Genomic DNA, 18467 nt, shown 5'->3' on the forward strand with positions numbered 1-18467 from the left:
CCCTCAGCATACTCTTGGGGCAGGGAAATGTTGGAAGAACACAGCCTGGATACTTGTTCAGCAGTAGCCAAAACAATGCTGTGTTAGCAACTACTGCTGTGAAACACAGCACTAGAAAGATGCCTTGAGGAGAATTAACTCCAGCTCAGCCAAACCCAATACATACTGCATTCATAAATATTACTTAACTTGTTGATTTACTAATTTCACAAACCAATAAATGCTTCACAAAATGGTCTTTCTTAAAAAGAAAAAACCCAACTACACAAAAAAACTCACACTGAAACAAACTCCTCCCAAAAAACCTCAGCAAACCCAGAAAGTCAACACTTATGATTGCTTGGACACATTGCTATCCAATCTGTTCGAGGTGAACCTGCTTAAGCAGGCATGTTGGACTAAATAGTCTCTAAAGGGCCCTTCCAACCCCTACCATGCTATGATTCTGTGATTCCTCCTGTACCCATTTGGATCCAGTGGCCTCTCTTCCCTTTAAAGGTTCCTAAAATCAGAGCAGGTTTTGCGCACTAGAAGAAAAAATGCCTTGATAAAACAAATCTCCTGAAACACACTTAGTTTCAAAACCATGCAGACTAGGCTCATATTTTCTTTGGCCAGCAACACCTCACATAAGACTTCTACAAATACACTTACAAATGAAAACCACACTAGCTATTTTGCTAAAAGATATACTTTTGCATATGATAACGAGTGGTAGGAAGGCAAGAAAGGTTGTCCAGTTTCAGCTGAGGGATGAAATTAAGTGATATAACAGTCACCTCCAATTTAAAAACCATGGTTACACAAGCCCAGCTATCGTTAGTAGATTTGTCTGGAGATTCAACTTGTAAAAGGTTTCTGATGCAGTGTTATCAGAATTTTCCTGACTGCAAGGAAAAAAGTTGCAAATGTACTCTGCATTCTACTTCTTAAAACAAAAAGCTCAGTAAAGCCCACAGAACTATACTGGCCCATTCATACACCCAAGTCAACAGATCTCCTTTTTGCCTGAGGCTCCAGAGTGCTCTGAGATGAAAATAAAGGTCATGGTTATTTTCAGAATACTGGATATAGAGACAGACTAACAAAAAAGATGTCAGGAAACTACTCCATCCTATCAACTGATATAGATGGACTACACAACCTAGAAAAAACTATCCTAAGTGCTAGTTCCTAAGTTGGGGTTGCACTGGAAAGCATTAAAATGCCTAGCTGATCAAAATGACAAGGAAAAGAACACAGAAAAAAATACTTAAACTGCATCAGTTAAATGCAGATAAGACATTAATTATCAATGTAACAGTGTGAGAGCTGAAATCCCCCTCCTACAACAACAATAACCAGGCTAGCTCAGTCTGGAAGCAAATGAAAGCTGTATTTACAGGCAAAACTACAATCTCTGATAAAATACAATGAATATGTACAAATATACAGTATTCACAACATTTACAAATACGTACAATCCACAGAAAAACACAACCAAGCCCCCCTGGGTTCTCCCTAAGGGGCTGTGCTTCCCTTTCCCCCCTTCCCCTGAGCAGGCAAAAAGGAAGAAAGCCAAGAAGCAGAGAGAGGTTGTTAGACTTAGCTTGCAAGGTCAGTATGTGTGTTATCTTCAGCCAGAAAAGAAGAAACAGGTAGACAGAAGCTGAGCAAGCTGAGACTGAGACACTTTGTTTTGAGTAGTGATTCTTAAACATTTCTCTCTCTCCAATGGAAGAGTTTACATTAATCATTATTTTGCTTTCTTACACCCAATAGTGATCCACTTACTTCTTTCACTTTCTCTGCTCGAACTTTGTGAAGAAAAATTTAAAAAGACAGTCTTAAAACCATCACAATCAACTTGACCACAACTTTCTCCATTTGCATTTTGCAAACTGGCAATTATAGGTTTGAATTCTGTTTCTTAGATACAGGATAATAAATATTGTGGTGGTTTTCTACCATCAGCAGGAAAAGATATGCAAACAGACTTATTAAGTGATACTATTTTACTGAAGTTTTCCAAAGCTGCTCTCATAGAATCATTTCAGTTAGAAAAGATCTTCAAGATCATGGAGTCCAACCATTAACTAACTCTACCAACTCTAGTGCTAAACCATGCACTGTTATGGTGCTGAGGGACATCTTCGAAATACCTCCATGGATGGGGGTTCAACCATCTCCTCTGGGGACCCTCTTGCAGTGTTTTAGAACCCTCTCAGGGAAGAAGTTTCTTCTAATAGCAAAATTAAACCTCCCCTGGTACAACTTGAGACCACTTCCTCTTCTCCTAGGGAGAAAAGGCCAAGCCCCACCTCACTCCAAGCTTCAAGGGTAGAGTGTGAGAAGATCTCCCCTCAGCCTCCTCTCTTCCAAGCTAAACAGCCCCAGTTCCCCCAGCCTCTCCTCACGACCTGTTCTCCAGACCCATCACCAGCTTTTTTGCCCTTCTTTGGATGCACTCTAGCACCTCAATGTCTTTCTTGTAGGGATGGCCACGAAACTTAGCCCAGTATCAATGTGTGGCCTCACCAGTGCTGAGTCCAGGTGGACAATCACTTCCCTGGTTCTGCTGGCCACACTATCCCTGACACCAGCCAGGATGCTGTTGGCCTTCTTGGCCACCTGGACACTTGCTGGCTTATGTTCAGCCATCTGTCAAACAGCTCCTCCAGGGCTTTCTTTGCTGGGCAGCTTTCCAGGCACTCCTCCCCGAGCTTGGAGCATTCCTGGTGATGTTTTGACCCAAGAGCAGCACCTGGCACTATTGGTCTTGTTGAAACCCATACAACTGGCTTCAGCCCACCAATCCAGTCTGTCCAGGTCTCTTCGCAGAGCCTTCTTAACTTTGAGCAGATCAACACTCCCTCCCAACTTAGTGCCATCTGCAAACTTACTGAAGATGCACTGAATTCTCTCATCCAGACCACTGATAAAGACATTAAACAGAATGTTGGACAAATCTTCCTGAAGAGTAGATGCTAAGACTCTAGCTCTGATAACTGAGGCATTTTAGAATTTAATGAAACATTCATTGGTTTCACCCTAACAACACTTTTGAAAAATCTACAGAAGAAAGATTGTTCTTATTAGCTTATTAGCAGTACCGCTTGAAAGTTTTGCTCTAGAATATCTAAATGTAAAAATTTGGCATGCAATGGGTGACCAGGTACTGACATTTAAACTATCTGGCACTGGCTGATAATATCTCAATTAAACTGCCTAAACTCCATTCTCCTCAATAGCTGTATCAGCTTCCTTGGCATGAGTTCAACACTTATCTGAGTAGAAAAGTTACACATTCGCCATTTTTAAAGAGCCTTCAAATCTGAGATACTTTACACTCGTCAGTCAGCACCACAAGATCACTTAAAATTCAGAATAAATGCAATGAAAATCTGGCATATATATGCCTCCTTGATCTGATCATTCCAGGAAGATGTAATACACTATTGAGCCAAAACTCCTGGCAATCCTGAGTTTATTTTCTCTTCTATTATTGGAAAGTTGCTTTCAGCCTATGCATTTTTTGTGCTTTATCCTTCCTGATTTTTCTGTTTCTGACTCCTTCACTGTGAGTTTACTTGCAAAAGCAGTATTAACCTGCCAGATTAATCATCTTTGTAAATAAACTATTTGTCCAACTAATGGTTGGACATGATGGTCTTAGAGGTCTTTTCCAACTGTCAACAATTCTATGATTCTAAATCATCTCAGGACTAAAATCATCAACCTGGAATTTCCACAACATACCAGCTGCAATCACTCATGCCTAAGCATGAAAGTGAGTCTTGAAAAGGCTCTTTTCAAATTATTTCTTCTTGCTGCAGGAGCTATCGTCACAGAATCACAGAACAGTAAGAGTTAGAAGGGACCTCTGACGATCATCTAGTCCAACTCCTCTGCTAGAGCAGGATCACCTAGGATAAATCCTCAAAGGGAAGACTTTTCCCCTCTGTTTACATACATGGAACTTGCTGTGTTCCAGTTTGTGTCCATTGCTCCTTATCCTGTCACTGGACATCATGACTTGATCCTCCTGACACTCTTAGGTATTGATAAGCATTAATAACATTTCCCCACTCAGTTTTGCTCTTCTCCAGGCTAAACAGCCCCCATTCTCCTAGTCTTTCCTCATAAGATGCTCCAGTTCCCTTATCATCTTAGTGGCCCCCTGTTGGACTCCCTCCAGTAGTTCCTTGTCCTTCTCGAATCGAGGAGCCCAGAACTGGGTGCAGTATTCCAGATGAGGACTCAGAAGGGCAGAGGAGAGGTGAAGGAGAACCTCCCTCAATCTGCTAGCCACAGTTTTTTGAATGCACCCCAGCATGCCATTGACCTTCCTGGCCACATACAGGGCATGTACAGATGAAAGCATCTGGCTTAAATATTCTCCCACTAGTGAAAGAGCTGCTGATTAATTTAAAGAATGTAGGGGTTAAAAAAAAAAGGAAAGGAAAAAAAGAGAGAAAAATGAACCTGAATTACCATCACTAAACCAAACCAGCCATCAAAGGATAGAAGATCTCTATGGAACTTTGCCAGCAGGGAAGCAGAAGTAATAAAAGACAGTGCTTACAGTCCTCCACCTCATACAAGGCGAAGTGCAGGGATAAGTTAAAGGAGCATGAATAGGAGCTGAAGGGAAGATACAAAAGGCATCAGGGGGAAGGACAGAGCATGAATAGGGGCCTAAAAAAGACAAGACTTCACAAGGGACTATGGAGGTGTTCTTGAGAGTATAATTGTAAAGAATCACACAGAATCACAGAATGGTAGGGGTGGGAAGAGACTTCTGAAGATCATCTAGTCCAATCCCCCTGATAGAGTAAATCACCCAGGAGTATGTCCAGGTGGGTTTGGAATGCCTCCAGAGGTGGAGACTCCACAATCTCTCTGAGCAGCTTGTTCTGAGGAACAAGAGTATGAGAAAAAGTCTTGGGAAATCTGACAAGGAGAAAACACATCCTCACCTCCAAAACATACTTAGGACCTACAACTGACCCTAGTATATCTGCTTCTCAACATGCCTTTGTAGTCAAACACATCCAGGCAAAGCAAGTGGTTAAAATGAATTTTGGGTGCCTTTTTTTTTTCTTCTGTTGTTGTTCTGGGTTTTGTTTTGTTTTTCCTTTTCTTTTTATTAATAAATGTATTAGGAACCCTAAGAAATGGTTCTGAAGTAATTAAGCTATGAGAATACTTTTTATGTAATAAAATAATCTGCCTTATCTGATTATAATCTCTTGATACTGGCTTTTTTTTTTTTGGTAATATCTCCTTCTAACATGCCCTCCACTCATGTAAAATATTTCCCTTCCTATATATTTCTCCCTGCCATGTCCTTCAGCTCTGTGCTTACATTCCATCAGTTTCTACTTTCTCTTGGTTACTTTTTTCTCCTCTTTCTCTTGAATGTGCTGCCAAGCTTTCCATTTTAAATTCATCTTGATTTCCCCTTAAGGCTTTGCCAGAAATGACTCAGTCCACTTTACAAAAAAGTTAAACAGAGATGAAATTACGTGTTGTTTCATACTGTGTGCACTCATTATACACACAGCCTTCCCTCCTCCCATTGGTACAGGACAGATTATGATATAAAAAAATACAGACTGCCTAGAAAAAGAATTTTAAATACTAGATAGATTTACATCTTCAAAACCATGTCCTTTAAACAATGTCAGATGGAAAACACATTACACTGCACCTGGTGAAAGTGAGGAAATAGTGTTTTGTGTTTGTTTGCTTTTTTAAAGAGCAGATGAATTGTCTTGTTTTCACAGATTTACAGAGATATTTATCTTACCTATATATATATTAGGACTAAGTTCTCACAGAAAAGTAGTTGGCAAACAAAAGCTATGAGCAATGAATTAGTAAGCACCAGAACTTCATACTTACATAAATTCTGTGCGGCACTTGAAAAACGAGACATTTATTTTGAAAAATGGTGAGATAAACACCCTAAACTCCCACATCTTAATTTATACGTGTCCAGACCAGAAATACAAGACAAAAGTTATATTCTTTTATGCCATGCAAACAAAAAAAAGTCAGACAGACTCAAGAGAGCAACAATTTGATCATCTGTACAAAATAAAGTATAATTTCTAAGCTACTTAAGGACTACTTCTTTATGTAATTACAATGAAAAAACTTTCTTCCAGGGATACATCTGGACTGAGTCACACACCCACAAACTGCCTATTCATACTTGCAGAAGGCATAACTACTAGTCCTCTACCTTCTCAGGAGGATGGAGCCAGACTTCTCCATGGTGTCCAAGGACAGTACAAGGGGCAATGGACACAAACTGGAGCACAGGACGTTCCACATAAACATCAGGGAAAAAAAATTATATACCAACTGGGTTTTGTTATGTTCTCTCCTCCTGCACCTGCACTGAGGGTTTTCATGCTTGATCTGATCCCAGAGGGAGTATGGCATTCTCTTTTGTCAATGAAAACCACAGTTCTTCCAGCAGGATTTTTTGTTCACTTTAAAACAGAACAAAAATACAACTCTAGACCTGATACCACTTTAAATCCAGCCTCTTTGGTGGGTTTTGACTTTCTAAATGTTTTTGTTCAGTGGTATCTATTTTCCTCTTTAAAAAGTCACAAAATCATAGAATGCTAGGGCTTGGAAGGGACCTCCAGAGATCATAGAATCCAACCCCCCTTCAAGTCACACAGGAACACATCCAGAATGGTTTTGAAGATCTCTAAAGCAAGTGACTGCATAATCTCTCTGGGCAGCCTGTTCCAGTGGTCCATTACCCTCACAGTAAAAAAGATTTTTCTCATGTTGAGGTGGAATTTCCTGTGATTGAATTTATGTCCATTACCCCTCATCCTACCATTGGGTACCACTGAAAAGAGACTGGCTCCATCTTCCTTACAGCCACCCTTCACATATTTGTAGGCATTGATAAGGTTCCCTCTCAGGCTTCTCTTCTCCACACTTAAAAGCCTCAGGCCTAATTCTTTCCTCTTAAGAGAGATACTTCAGTCACTTCATCATCCTCATAGCCCTCTGCTGAACTCTCTCCAGTAGTTCCTTGTCTATCTTGAAGAGGGTAACCCAGAATGTGACACAATACTCCAAATGTGATCTAAGCAGATGGGGAGGAGAAGACACCCTTTCTCATACACTCAAGTATACTATTGGCCTTCCTGCCCACCAGGGCACGTTGCTGTTCCATGGATAGTTATTAACCAGGATCTTCTCAGTGGAGTTACTCTCCAGGTCAACCCCTAACCTGTACTGATGCATGGTGTTATTCCTCCCCAGGTGCAGGACCCTGCACTTAAACTTGCTGAACTCCATCATGTCATCTGAATATTAAAACCTCTTTGGACAAGAACAGGCACCACCAGAGAAAAATAAATGCCAGGAAAGCTATAATAATTGCTAAAGAAAAGCACTTAAACCTAGCAAAATTATTAACAAAAATCATATTACCTCCAATCATGTGTATGTCTCTGACATGGTAAAGATGGGGAACTCCTTTAGTCTGTTAGGAATCAAGATGATGTTGTCTGCAGTAGAGTTGTGTTACCATTTATGAATTAGATATTCAGGAAACAAATCTTAAAAGAAATGAACAAGAAGCTCTCTAGCCTATTAACATATTTTTTTCTTTTATTCAAAATATAGTTTCACATAAGTGCCTAAATCAGAATAACAGAATTATGTCCATGCTCAGAAAAGATCCTTACATAGATACCTATACCAGCTATTCTGATTATACTCCTTCTCCCCAACCCAGAAATTCTCCTAATGGAAAATAAGAGAACATCACCGTCATAGCCAACTTGAAAATAAACATATCCTCATCATATGGCCTGATCTAGATTTGCTCCTGTTACAGAGGCAAATAGAGAACTCCAGAGAAATTTAATCAGTTGTTCATCTTGACCTGCATACATTAAATCCTTTTTAATGTTGCCAAAAGGTATAGAAGCAGGCTGCAAGTTTTAGTATCAAAAAACCTTTGGCCAGACCAACAAGGGAACAGAAAAAAGGGAAAGTGTTCTGAGTTCTGGCTTTGAAGAGTATGCAGAACTCACAGAAGGCAAGTAGCTTAAAGTTTTGGTATGAAATCCTGTGGCAAAAGTTCTATGAGCATTTGGATTTATACACAGGAAGTTTTGAATATGAGGAGAAATGTTTTTGTTTAAGTCATTAACAAAGGGCCACTGTTGATGTGCTGCAAACTTCTTGACAATGTTCTTCAAAGGATGCGTAGAAACAGCAGAAGTGGAAGAATAATCATGAAAATAATAGAATCACAGAATAGAAGAGGTTGGAAGGGACTTCTGAAGATCACCTAGTCCAGCCCCCTCTGTTAGAGCAGGATCACCTAGAGTAAATCACATAGAAGCATGGCCATCAGGTTTGGCATGCCTCCTGAGATATAGTCTTCACAACCTTTCTGAGGAGCCTGGTCCAGTGCTCTACCACCCTCACAGGACAGAATTTTTTCCTTTATGTGAAACCTTCTGTGTTCCACTTTGTGTCCATTGCTCCTTGTTCTGTCACTGGACACCACTGAGAAGAGTCTGGACCCATGCTCCTGACACTCACCCTTTAGATATTGATAAGCACTAATGAGATTCCCTCCTCACTCTCCACTTCTGGCTATACAGGCCCAGCTCTCTCAGCCTTTCCTTGTAAGGTAGATGTTCCAAGATACTGTGCTTGCTGTCACTGGTGCCAATCTGCACCGGTGTCAAACTACTGAAGATGGAGCCAGGTTGTCAGGAGATACATGGCATGCAAGTAGTTAAAAATGACCTCTTTCACAGCATTTATAGCCTGTGACAGGAGCACAGCTGGAGCGATTTTAAAGCATGGCTACCACTGCATAGTCCTTGTATTCCTTACTGCTAAAACAGCTTGCCCCTTATTTCCACCACTTTAAATCACATTACACCCACAGGTAAATCGACTTCCAGTCAGATTTAAAGGAAACAGAACTGCAGTGAAGTCAATCTTGCACTCCTTTTCTCCTTTTTTTGGGAGCAGTACCAAGATGCAGCAACAAATCACGCTTAAGTGTGTTCTGCCAGTCATGAACATGTTTAATGAAAGCCTTGAGGAACTGCATCAGGATCATAACGTGCCCTGCAGCAAGCAGTGTCAATACCCAACACGTAAGGACACTTTAAAATTCAAGAAAGAAAAAGCTTTATTTCCCAGACTCTGTCTTGTTAGAGACCGGCAAGGTGGTAAAAAACTCAAGTCTCATCTTCACTGAGAAGGATGTACAAATGCTGTACTCTCTTCTAAGATTTTCAACCTTTGAAAACTTAATTGAGATAACCTCCTTCACAGGCACAGTAAAGACTTCTGTGAAACCAGCTCACAAAATATACTGTCTTGCTTAAAGATCTATAATTCATATATTCAGGCCAGGTGTTCAGATATCCATTGGCATATACAACATAATTTCACTATGGAGTCTCCCTGAAGGGAAAAGATGCTCCCTGTCAGCTTTCTGGAAAGGATTAGTTTGATTAACTGTATCAGGTACTTAAATAGCCCTTGCTCTCCATTTTAAATGGGATTTCTGGCTGAACTTATCCAAGTAAATTATATTATAATTTTGCCCAGAAAGGTCACTTTGATTTCTACAAAGATGAGAAAGAAAATTGTGTAAAACAATTATTTTATATGTAAGGCTGCCAAAGATAAATACAGTAAATTATCATAGAATCATAGAATTGTTAGGGTTGGAAGGGACCTCAAGGATCATCTAGTTCTAACCTCCCTGCCATGGGACACCTCATACTAGATCAGGTTGCCCAGAGCCATATCCAGCCTGGCTTTAAAAACCTCCAGGGATGAGGTTTCTACCACCTCCCTGGGCAACTAGTATTAATCTTCTTTCTATATTGCAAGTATCATAAATATTTTTGTTCCACAAAAATAAACCAACTACAGATAGGAACACTGTATTGGAATCATAGAATCATTTTGGTTGGGAAAGACCTTTGAGAACATGAAGTCCAACCATGTTGTAACTCTACCAAGTATGGTCCTAAACCATGTACCTATCTCAGCACCTCATCTCTATGTCTCTGAAACACCTCCCAGGATGGGGATTCAACCACCTCCTTGAGCAGCCTGCTCCAGTGGTTGAGAACCTCTTCAGTGAAGAATTTTCTTCTAATATGCAACCTAAACCTTACCTGGTGCAACTTTAGGCAATTTCCATTTTTCCTACCATTTGTTACTAGGGAGAAGAGATGAACACCCACCTCACTCCAACCTCCTTTGAAGGAGCTGTATAAAGTGAGATCATCTCCCCTTCAGCCTCCTTTTCTCCAGGCCAAACAATCCCAGTTCCCTCAGATGCTCCTCAGAAGACCTGTTCTCCATACCCTTCATCAGCTTTGCTGTCCTTCTCTGGACCTGCTTCAGCACCCAGCATTTCCACTTATCTCTGTTACATTATTTACTAGTTCACAATCCCCGCCTTGTGCATATTGAACAGCATGTCCTGTTTCTACAGAAGTTAAAAGGATTGTTGCAGGGATTACCGAGAACCAGGCTGGTTCAATTTAAGTAAGTCATTATCCATTTTTCTGTCAGCATGTTAATTTGGCTTGTTAACTCCATTTTGCAGATGGAAAAGAGGAAGCACAGTGGTGCTTGTGAACTCAGAAGGCAGAAAACTTGTAGTTCTCACAGCTTAAAACCCCTTCCAATCCCTACCATTTTGTGATTCCATGATCGTTTCCTTTTTGATCCAAGTGTAAAAAGTGTATCCATTCTATCACAACCTGGACTGCAGAAAAGCAGTGCCTAGTTCTCACAGAATGCCTCCCAGCAACTCTCTGCTGAGCAACTCTCCTAAAACCTCCAAAAATAGTAGCTCCTGACTGAGTAGAGGCACAATGAATTTTGCACCTCCCATTTAGAGATTTAGTTACTTAGAGATTACAGCTATTAAAAGTACAGTTTAATAAGAACAACTCCCTGAAAGAAGGTTGTAGCAAGGTGGGTGTTAGTCTCTTCTCCCTAGGAGCAAGTGACAGGATGAGAGGAAACAGCCTCAAGTTCAACCAGGACATTTAGGCTGGATATTAGAAGAAACTTCTTCACTGAAAGGGTTCTCAGGCACTCCCCAGGGAGTTGGTTGAATCCCCATGCCTGGAGGTTTTTCAAAGATGCAGAGATGCAGGGGGTGTTGAGGAACATGTTTTAGCACCAGACTTGGTAGAGTTAGATAATGGTTGGGCTCTGATCTTGAAGTTCTTTTCCAACCAAAACAATTCTGTGACTCTAAGGCATCGGTGACCTATAGCATTTAATGTGATCTAAGCTCCAAGCAACAGAAAAGACAGATTTCTGGCAAAGCAGCAACTGTCAAGATATTGTGGAGGTCACCTGCACTTCAGTAGAAACTACAATGGATGCTCCCTGGCACAAGCTGGAAAAGCACATGCAGCTTAGACTGCTCTCCATGAAACACCTCTGCTACAGAAACAAAAAGTCAAGGACTTTTCCTTGTTTATGTACAACAGCAAAAGAAAATTTCTGATCTGGGGACCTTCAGAAGAAAACTGACCTAGATGAAATTCAAAAGCTTCCTCGAATAAATATTTGGGATGATCATGACACAAGTGATAGCTGCTCCAAAGGCTGTCTTCCTGAAGAGGTGCCACAGCAACCTCTTTAAGGGGAAAGAAGATCACTTCATGAGGGCAAAACATTCACTGAGCTATGAGGAAATTGATGGGAGACCTAAGCCCAAGAGATCCTGGAAGCAGAGAAAAGCTTGCTGCCACAAATACAAGGTCAGCTCTTCAGTTGCTACAAAGGGAAGAGAAGGGCAAAACCATGTGCTTCTCCTTTGCTCTATGCCTCCTAACAGACCATGTCAATCACTATAGTAGCAAGGACTGCTTGTAGCTGATCTTTCTGCAGAGAGGTGGGGCTTGGAGATTGTGGACAGTGAAGAAGATGAAGCTATAATACTTGATGAAAAATAAATTAGCAATTTTTTTTCAAGACGTGCACCAGATTTTTGCTTTGCCACTAAGGTCTTTTACCAAAGACACTCCTATGAAGGGATAATTAACAGATGCCAAAATGATGCCAAAGACCTAAATAACCAACAAATACAGGTTTTTCTCCTGGTTATTTTCAGGGCTACAGCTTTAAAATCCTTCTGATCTTGTTGAGATGCATGTAGTGCTTCCCTAAACAAGAGAGGAAGATACATATGAACATCTGAAAGCACGTGAAACCTTGAGCCATGGAATATAGCTGGAAGTCTAATGTTTCAGGTAGCAAGCTACAGACGGCAAATGAAAAACAAAGGATAAAACCAAAGAAGTGAAAGCCATAGGCAATAGATCAAAAGACAAATAGCTGATAAGACATTAGAAAATAAAAAACAAACAAAAAAGCTATGAGTTAATCTGTAGGTAGGGTCAGGCTCCACCTGATTAAAATGTGTGAAGTAAGAGGTCACAGCAATGTCATTGCTAGGCCAAAGAGGACCATGATTGCAAGTCTTTAGGTATATGCATGCCTTCAGTCTAAGCATGTCTTTGCATAAGCATTCAAAGTATTAAGTCTCCCATTTTTTGTAATAAAAATTTCAAAAGTGGGATGGAATTGGCTTGGTATTTCTCAGTTTATCACTGAGAAAATGCTAAGAAGCTTGTGCAGCATTTCTATGATGGGGACTACTGGGAAACCAAGACTATTCATTACAACATTTGTTAGAATATATTCAATTTCACAAATGCATTCAAGTCTCCTTACCTCTTGTCCTGAAAGGTAATATGCTGCCAGGAGACCACCAATAAAGCGAATGTTGACCTCAAACACAGACACTTCAGAATTCTAGAACAGAAAGACAGAGTAAGTAATCAGCACTCTAATCAAAGGTAAAAATAAGGCAGAGGCAAGCACGTATCCCAAATCAACGTGCAAACAAGAATTTGTACTGTTTTGGTAGATAGATCCATACTGAAATTCCTGCAGACTTCTTCAAGACACCAAGAGATAATTCTAGTTACAGCTTCAATTGATTATTTTTAAAAATCAGATTAGTTTTTCCTCCTGCTCTCCAAGTGCAATTGAAATTCTTTAGGGATGGTGGGAAAGAAGGCAAGGACTGCACACTTCCATTATTCAGCATCTTTTTTCTCACATTTAAGTATAGGTTTACAGGATAAAGTAGAATAATAATTAAGAGAATTCCTGTAATGTGCTTTCTTAACCTGAATTTCCAATGTGTGGTCTCAAACTCAGAGCTCCATTTTAACAATGTCTCTGTCTAAGAGTAACTTTCATGTATTTAATATTATGACAAAAACACTGCAAGACTGAGAAACTTAACAGAATAAACCATTTTACTGCCTGTCTTCATAATAATACCCTTGGGCTAAATTCACTTTCATCTTTTGATTCATTTTAACCCATTGAAAAACTAAGAGGAACTAGATAGTTTTAACACATTTCTGCCCCCTATTCCCTCCTTTACCTGCATAAACCCCGTATGTCTCTCCCATAAACTTCTCTTCATTCACCCCATTAGACACTGAAATGCAGTTCTAATAAAAGACTTTGAGGTAAGGGAGACTTTTCTAAGAATGCACTACAATGCACCCTGTACACAAGCTGACCCACAAATTAGCACACGCTTGAAATTACATTTGTGTCTTTCCTTTCACACTATTTTGATAGCACCTGTGGTGCTTGCGTCCAAAATAAATGAACTCTGCACATGTTAAGTACTTCGGAAAGATTACAGGAATACTTCAAAGATTTCCTCAAACGGCACTAATGATGACTAAAGTTTGAAACACTCCCAAATACAGGTTTCTTGTAAATTATGTATTTTTATTCACATAGAAGTGATCAAGAAAGCTATCACCAATGCAGCACACAACTCCACTTAATACCTATTGAAGTGATCAATCACACAAAAAATTGTAGAGTGAAAGCAATTATTTCTATTTCCCACTAAAAGAATCCAAAAGGAACAAATGTATGCATTTATTTATAAACTTCAAACTACATAAGGAAAGTCATATATACTCAAGTCTGGTGTATACATAAGACAAGTCATTAATGTTTGTTTGATACATAGGAAATTGAACCACAGTGGGTCATGGACATTTCTTCCACCCAAGTCCTACATTAATTCTGTAAATTCATACTGAGATTGCCTCAGATCAGACAAAAGTTATAGAAGTAACATAGTTCAATCTCATCATGGTACCATTATGCCCACATCACCTGTGATATATTTAGAATCTTTAGTTTTAGACTGACTAATCATCTGGCACTAGCTGAAAAAAGCAGAGCACAATTTCTTTTATGTTTGCCAATATATAAAACAAAAGGAAAAAACACAAACAAATAATTTCTGAAATACAGGATTTAATACAAAAAAAACCAGTAAGCATCTGCTCAATTCTGACTGTATACCTGCATTTCAATTTGTGCATTATTGAATAAAAAATAAATCAATCATTTTGGAGCCACAAAGTGCAAAACATTTAAATACAAATTCTGTCAGAATCCAGGACAGTCTCAAAATTTGTAATAAGAACATACTTGATTAGTATGAATAAAGATAAAATAGGGCCATTTAAAACATCCAAACTCTGCACACATGAAGAATGACAGATGCTGTACCACCACCTAGGAAGTCCTTGTAATAGACTCAGAAACTGTAGGCAAACTAAGACGACTCAAGTGGACTTCATCTTAAAACCTCTTAAGGGCACAAAAGTAATTATACACCATGACTGGTGGGGAGAAATTGTCTTTCACAGCTATTTCCAACTGCTCTTAGCTCATAAAGCCTCATGTTTCTGCCTGCTTTTCTGAGGCTGTGTTGGTTCCCACGGACCCCTCCCTCCTTTTCTTCCATTATCCAATATACACGTGTCTTTATAATTAAAATGCAAAACGGTTAGAGTGTGGTTATATTTTTTCAAAATAAAGTTATAAACACCGAGAACGTCACTAAAGCTTATGTCTGATCCTTTCAATCATAAGGTTTTAACTTTCAGCTGAAAGACTTCTGTTTCCCCACTGGAGGAACACTATTAAAAGGTCTAGAGAAAAATTAGGGCAAGCTGTACTCACCACACTGAAATCAAGATTTTTGTCAATCCACTCTTGTCCTTCTCTGAATTCATCATGCAGGCCCATGATATAAAGAGTATCCAATGCATCTACTATGGTAGCACCCATTTGTGAGTTTCCTATGTACAAAAAGAAGGATTTCAATTACAAGGGATTCGTTCAGTACTTTTCTTAAACATCACAAGTATGAGAAAATAACCTCTGCAGTAGCAAAGCAAAGTTTCTACAAAGATGATAGTACAAAGAATATATCAAAATGGTCAAAAAATTTACAGGGGGGTAAGATCATGTCTCTTTCAAAGCATCAGTCCTCTGGCACAGTTTGGCTTTTGGGAAGAAAACTAAAGAGGAAAAAAACCAAACCCTGCCTTCCTAGCATGAACATGAGCAACAAACAAGACAGAAAGACACATACAAATAACTAGATTCCTTTTTTGGGCCCCTCTCTACAAAGAAGATATTGAGGTGCTGGAGTAGGTCCAGAGAAGGGCAACAAAACCAGTCAAATGTCTGAAGAACAGGTCTGGTGAGAAGCAGCTGAGGGAACTGGGGTTGGTTAGCCTGGAGAAAAGGAATCTGAACTGAGACCTTCTTGCTCTCTACAACTCCCTGAAAGGAGGTTGCACTGAGATGGGTGTTGGTCTCTTCTCGGAAGTAACAAGTGATAGGAAATGGTCTCAAGTTGCACCAGGGGAGATTTAGAAGAAAGTTCTTTACTGAAAAAGTGGTCAAGCATTGGAACAGGCTGCTGGAGGCTGTACCATCCCTGGAGGTCTTCAAAAAACACAGCATTTCAGGACATAGTTTAGTGGGCTTGTTGGACTTGATGCTCATAGAGGTCTTTTCTAAGCTTAATGAATCTATGACTTCCAGCATCAAAAGAAAGCTATTAGGAATTGCAGAACAGAAGTACTAAAAAAAAAAAAAAAAGAGGCATATTCAAGATAAACCACTTGGTGTTTGCAGTAATGCCTTGCATCTCCCTTCTAAGTTTTTCAATTATGGAAGCCACCTTGTTACTGAAAGCCTGGACTGATAAGCAGGGAGGCCTTGGCTTGGCTTCACTGATAAAGCTGCAGACCAAGATGTTCATGTCACTGCCTGCAGTGACTCACATTTTAAGCACCCAATGTATTCCTCAATTGTCACCCTTCAAGTGGAGCACTTAATGGTGCTTCACCCTAAAATGCCATTAGCAGCGATTTAGCTGATGAGCAACTCATGGGTTTGCAGAAGGGAGACAGTGAAGAGATTGCAAGCTATTGCCCAACTTAGCCTTCATCTCCTTAGGCCATTCCGACCTATGTTGTTGCCTTCAGCAGGCAGAGGTCCTTGTTTCTAGACAAAAGTTACCACGGGTTTATTTTCATGGAATGGATAAAACTTCCTATACACTAAGGAAGCGTCCAAATTTAACTGTTTACAGAATCACAAGATGTTAGAGGCTGGAATGGGCCTCCAGAGAATATCTAGTTCACCCTCCCCTGCTAAAGCAGATCTGCCTTGAGCAGGTTGCACAGGAACTCATCGAGGCAGGTTTTGAAAGTCTCCAGAGGAGGCTCGAAAACTTTTCTGGGCAGCCTGTTCCAGCACTTTGGCACCCTCAAAGGAAATATTTTTTTCCTCATTTTTAAGTGACACCTCCTTTGTTCTAGTTTGTGCTCATTGCCCCTTGGGGCACCATCCCAAATCACCAGTCCCATCCTTTTGACCATGATCCTTTACATATTTATAAGCATTAATGGGATCTCCTCTCAGTTTCTTCTTCTTCAGACTAAAGAGCCCCAGGTCTCTCCTTGCATGAGATGCTCCAGTTTCCTCAGCACCTTTGTGGCCCTCCCATGGTTCACACCAGTATTCTATAAAATAGTACATAATGGATGATTAACAACGTAATGGTAAGCAGCCTCCTAACAAGTTAGGCCAGCGCTCTTTCTTTTCCCATGTGTTAATCATCCATAATGAAATTACCTACCCAGCTGTCCTCCTTTAGTGTCAATCCAGCATTACAAAGCAAGAGAATTCCTTCCTCCTGAACACTGGAGGGAGAAGACTACAAAATACAGAGTTTATACCCAGATGTCTTGTGCCTACAAGAATGAAGGGCCAAGATGGAATAAGGCAACACAGAGAACAACACACTTAATGTAACACCTTGGCTGCCCCATATTGCAAGACAGGTACAACTCAAAACCATTTGTATGCTATGCCAGGTTTGCTTAGAGAGTAAAATTAACTAATTGCTCCACACTTCTTTCTTGGGGGAGGATGTGGAGAGAATGTCACTCTTAAGGTGATGCTAATTAACAACTTGGCTGAACTCTTTTATAGCTACTGAGGTACACAACCTAACCAGAACAGGCAATAATGTTGCCATCTTCATCTAAAAATGCAGTGCACTACCAGCAAAACATGAGCAAAAATACAAGGCAGAAAGAAACAGCAAGCATTCAAATACCACTGATCTGCACTAGCATCATACATGGTGCTATGAGGAAAACAGGGTACAGTGGATGGGCAGCTCTGCTTCTGCCTCCTGATGCTGATACAAATCATGCAGTTTAAATCCACAAAGAAAAAATCATTTGTGGTGTTTTTTTCCTTCTATAACCACACTAAGACCCATAAATGTTAGCTTAAAGGACAAGAATATGGTCTTCCTGGACTTAAAACTGCAGAAGGTGTCATTTGAAAAGCAGTAAGGTAACTCTAAACAACGAGATAATAGTTTAGAAGCACATACACTGCTTCACTACCACCTCAACCAGGCTGAGCTATTACTGCTCTGGATACAGCAGATTTCTCATTGTGGTGAAAAATCCTATAAACCAATTAAATTATAAAAGGAAATAACACTTCACCTAGCTGAAGGCACTCCTCCTCCCAGAGTCTGCCTCTGTTCAATACAAAAGCTTGACTGGTCACATTGCATAAGATAATAACTGATTCCAAAAAGCTTCAGCTTTACGAATGTCAGATTAGGAAGTTTCCTCTCCATATAATTATAGTTCTAGTCGACTGAGCTCCAAATTTAATGAAGCTTGCATAATGAATGCAACATTCATTCTTCTAAACAAAACAACATTCATCATGGGCTAATAGAAGGAATTTAGCAGTGAAATAGCTGAACTATTAGCAAAATTGTGCACACTCATTAAGCAATAGTGCTATTCCAAAGGACTGCAAAATACTAACAGAGATTTATATTTAGGTAGACTTCAGTTTCCTGAGATTAGGCAAACAATTCCTTCACTTGAAAGCATATAAATCTAGTCTGAAGTATCTAGTAAAACATATGACTAAGTGTAAACAGCAGGGTCATCACAAGAAAAATGGTCTTCCCACCTAAAACTCTTCCA

The 18467-nt window shown here is 39.9% G+C and overlaps 1 protein-coding gene across 1 annotated transcript in view; it reads right to left on the reverse strand.

Annotated features, from left to right (window-relative positions):
- The window catches only part of MAN1A2 (mannosidase alpha class 1A member 2), a 153799-nt gene that overhangs the window by 61937 nt on the left and 73395 nt on the right, over nucleotides 1–18467 (reverse strand). Inside the window, exons 4-5 of the mRNA XM_054399609.1 lie at nucleotides 15109–15227; nucleotides 12769–12849 (exon numbers count right to left, since the gene is read on the reverse strand). Of these exons, the coding sequence (XP_054255584.1) occupies nucleotides 12769–12849; nucleotides 15109–15227 (200 nt within the window). The remainder of the gene's footprint in view (nucleotides 1–12768; nucleotides 12850–15108; nucleotides 15228–18467) is intronic.

Source organism: Indicator indicator, chromosome 1, assembly GCF_027791375.1.
Source record: "Indicator indicator isolate 239-I01 chromosome 1, UM_Iind_1.1, whole genome shotgun sequence".
Taxonomy (NCBI): domain Eukaryota; kingdom Metazoa; phylum Chordata; class Aves; order Piciformes; family Indicatoridae; genus Indicator; species Indicator indicator.